Source organism: Kickxella alabastrina (genome assembly GCF_025024165.1).
Source record: "Kickxella alabastrina strain RSA 675 chromosome Unknown BX661scaffold_98, whole genome shotgun sequence".
Classification (NCBI taxonomy): domain Eukaryota; kingdom Fungi; phylum Kickxellomycota; class Kickxellomycetes; order Kickxellales; family Kickxellaceae; genus Kickxella; species Kickxella alabastrina.
This window is the reverse complement of record NW_026251569.1, coordinates 18,299-21,576: the sequence shown is the minus strand read 5'-3', so window position 1 is coordinate 21,576 and position 3,278 is coordinate 18,299. Positions and strand designations below refer to the sequence as shown.

The window sequence follows — 3,278 nt, the reverse complement described above, 5'->3', positions numbered from 1 at the left end:
TTACTCTCGTATCCACATCCAGCGGGCAGACGCCGAGCCCATACGCCAAACTCATCAATAATTTGTCGTTCAGTGGGATGCCGGAATGTGACCGGAACAATCCGCGTTTGGGGTTACTTTTAGACACGATTATTAGCTGTATGGCAGTTCGACGCAGTGAGCAGCCGGGTTGTTTGTCTGGAAAAGGTTGGCAGGAGGCGGCAACGGCTCCAGTGATTAAGAGGTCGCGCAGTCTGTCGAGAACCACGGAGAATACGGGTTGCGCCAGGCCGCTGATAACGGCGGTAGATGTTGGAATACCAGGAGATGCCGCCGCGGTGGAGGCAGTGGCGGCGACCGTAGCAGGCAACCACACGGTGGCGCATCTGTCGCGGCTCGACGGGTTCCAGGAGGAGCCGCCAGCGCTTTCGCTCACAATGGACAGCGCGCAGCCAAGCTATGATCAGCACATGTCCACGTGTCCGTCCATTTTGCGGCTCGCATCCTCAACAGCAGACCACACATACATGTCATCCCTGCAGAATCTCGACCTGAGTTTCTGCAAGGGCACGCGTAACTATATGCTGCAGCGACTTGCGCCCAAACTGGCATCCTTGCAGGTGCTCAATCTGGCGGGCGGGCAGCGCACGGACATTACAGTGTCAAAGCTCGCGCAGCATATGCCTGGCGTGCGTCGCGTGTCTATCGCTTGGACTATGAATTTGTCGGATTTTGGGGTCAGCGAGCTTGTGCAGAAGTGTCGCGCTGTGAGTGTTCTGGATCTGACGTATTGTACCCAGATTGAGGATACGGCGTTATTTTCGATTGCTCATTGCTTAAAGGATAGCTTGATGGCGTTGAGCGTGGCATATTGCGCGGGTGTGACAGATATTGGTGTAAGGGAAGTGGCGACGTCGTGTGGGCGGCTGGAGGTTTTGAATTTGGTAAAGTGCTTGAGGGTTACAGAGCGGATGCGGCGGTTTTTGGAAGGCATGAACGTGGTTACGCAGTGTGACACGCGTAAGCTATTTTCAATCAATTATGGTGTGTCCAATAAGCGCAAATGAAATACAAGGATATTATAATGGTGTATTTTTGTTGTTTTATTGTTTTGTAAACAAGAAACATTAGAAAAATTAATTAATTTAAATGCTGTTATTAGGATCCGCACGTGGTTATAATTGTTTTTATCCCCATTAAACAAGTTTTTAAATGATAATCCCGGCCACGGCCACGGCGTACACGAAGGCAACCAGCAGATCACTCTGTAGATGCACGCCTTGCGAGTGATGGCTCATAACGGCGATACGTTCTTCCATCGCGCTATCCTCGGAACCGTCACTTTTTTCCGTATCACTCTCATCTTTGTCTGCGCTTTGCTCATCGGCACGTCCCAGAGCATAATGCTGGCCGGGTTTGTTGGGCGTGTACTTCTGGGGGGCGTAGAGTGTCGGCTGAGGTAAAGTGGCAGCAGCGGCCTGAATGTTGTTCTGAAGGTCGTTGCTGGCGTGGGCAAGTGAATGGTTGGCAATGAGCGCGGAAATGACCACGGTCAGAGAGAGGGTGAAAACAGACGATTGCTTGAGGAACATTGGACACTGACGGTGAAAAATAAATAGAAAATATACTTGGTTGGTACGTGGGGTGAAATTTGAGAAGGGTGTTGGTTTTTCTGGTTCGTATCGCCACGTCTTGAGCCGAGTTTGTGCTATTTAAATTAATTTCAATTTCATAAAGAAAATAACTTATGCATGTTTTTTTGTTTTTTTGTTTCAGCCACTTGTTTTGTCATCAAATATTCATATTCATATGAATTAATTTTACAGGCGGATTGTGTTGGTTACGAATAACAATACAACTAATTTGTTTTTGGATTGAATTGTCTATTCATTTTGTTGTTTTTGTTTTTATTTTATTTTATTTTTGGCTTTGGCTTTGGCTTTGGCATTTTGAAATTTTTTAGCACTATTGATTTTGACTATTTGAATTGTCACATGGCTCAAGCCCCTTAAGCTGAGTCACAATCAAGCTAATACTGGCAAGCAAGAAAAGAAAATAGCTCTCAAGAAATACTTTTATATTTGGACAATCAAAATATCCAACCACCAATGCCACCTTAAAAATCTATATTTTTATTTACATTTTACATTATCAAAAATAAACAAAATGCTATTGTTCCGTAGTGCTTCATACTGCAAACAGGCGCATTTGCCAGCCATCCCCCATCTCCATTATATCCGACCCACAGGTTCTCGCATATTCCACAGCACCACCCAAAAGCAGCAGCAGCAGCAGCAGCAACCACCCACCCCCTTACGTATTCTATTCTTTGGCACCAGCGATTTTGGCAAAAGCATCCTCAGCCACCTCCATGAATCCCAGCACCAGGGAACGCAAAACACACAGAAAACACAGTTAATCCGAGAACTCCTCGTAGTCTGTCCACCCAGCGCAATATCCCGAAACCCCCAATCCACTTATAAAAAAAAACACCAGCAACCCACCATTGTTTGGGAGTCGCCAGTGGACGCATACGCGCGCGAATTTGATCTTCCTACAGAGCATGTGCAAAGCCGAAACCTCAACCGCTGGGTGTTTCCCTATACAGGGGGGCGGTTTGACCTCGCAGTGGTTGCCGGATACGACGCCGGGATTCCCCCTGCTCTCGCAGGGCAGTTTCCCAGGGGCGTGCTCAGCGTACACGCGTCGTTGCTGCCTAAATACAGGGGCGCAGAGCCAGTGGCAGCGGCAATTATGGCAGGGGACTCTGTGACTGGCGTCACGGTGTGCGAGTACGATTGTGCGCAGATGGACGGCGGCCAAGTACTGGCGCAAATCCCTCTGCCCCTGTCGCCAACGGTGACCCGGTCGGACATCCTGCGGGATCTCGGGCACTTGGGCGGCCAATTACTAGTCAAGTGCCTAGAGAACCTGGATTTTGTACGCGCGCATTCGGTTGAACAGGATCACAAGAGGGCTTCGTGGGCGCCGGTGTATGCGCGAGAGGAGGCAAGGGTGTGTTGGGAACGGATGGGCGCAGAGGAGATAGTGCGCCGGTACCGTGCGTTCCACGGACTATGGACAATGCACACGGTGCTGCGCAAAAAATCCCAGATGCGTGAGCTGTTCCTCCACAAGCTCTACCTGCCCGAAGAGCCGCCCGTGAAGCTACCAGTGGGCTCATCCACCCCGATCAACCCACTGGAGCCCCTGGATCCCAAGTGGGCGAATTATCCGCCTGGGTCAATGTTCTACCGCCGCAAGATTCCGTATTTGGAAGTTCCCTGTGTGGATGGCCG

At 49.8% G+C, this 3,278-nt stretch overlaps 1 protein-coding gene across 1 annotated transcript; it reads right to left on the bottom strand.

Annotated features, from left to right (window-relative positions):
* Positions 1 to 1,074: 1,074 nt before the first annotated feature.
* On the bottom strand, positions 1,075 to 1,755 carry BX661DRAFT_191039 (uncharacterized protein). The gene has a single exon (XM_051537666.1). It carries the CDS (start codon positions 1,569 to 1,571, stop codon positions 1,188 to 1,190), a length of 384 nt encoding a protein of 127 aa, XP_051388456.1. The 5' UTR covers positions 1,572 to 1,755; the 3' UTR covers positions 1,075 to 1,187.
* Between the last annotated feature and the right edge of the window lie 1,523 nt (positions 1,756 to 3,278).

Bases quoted from the DNA above. Each gene is read 5' to 3' on its own strand.
- BX661DRAFT_191039 (XM_051537666.1), bottom strand. From the start codon at position 1,571: ATGTTCCTCAAGCAATCGTCTGTTTTCACCCTCTCTCTGACCGTGGTC.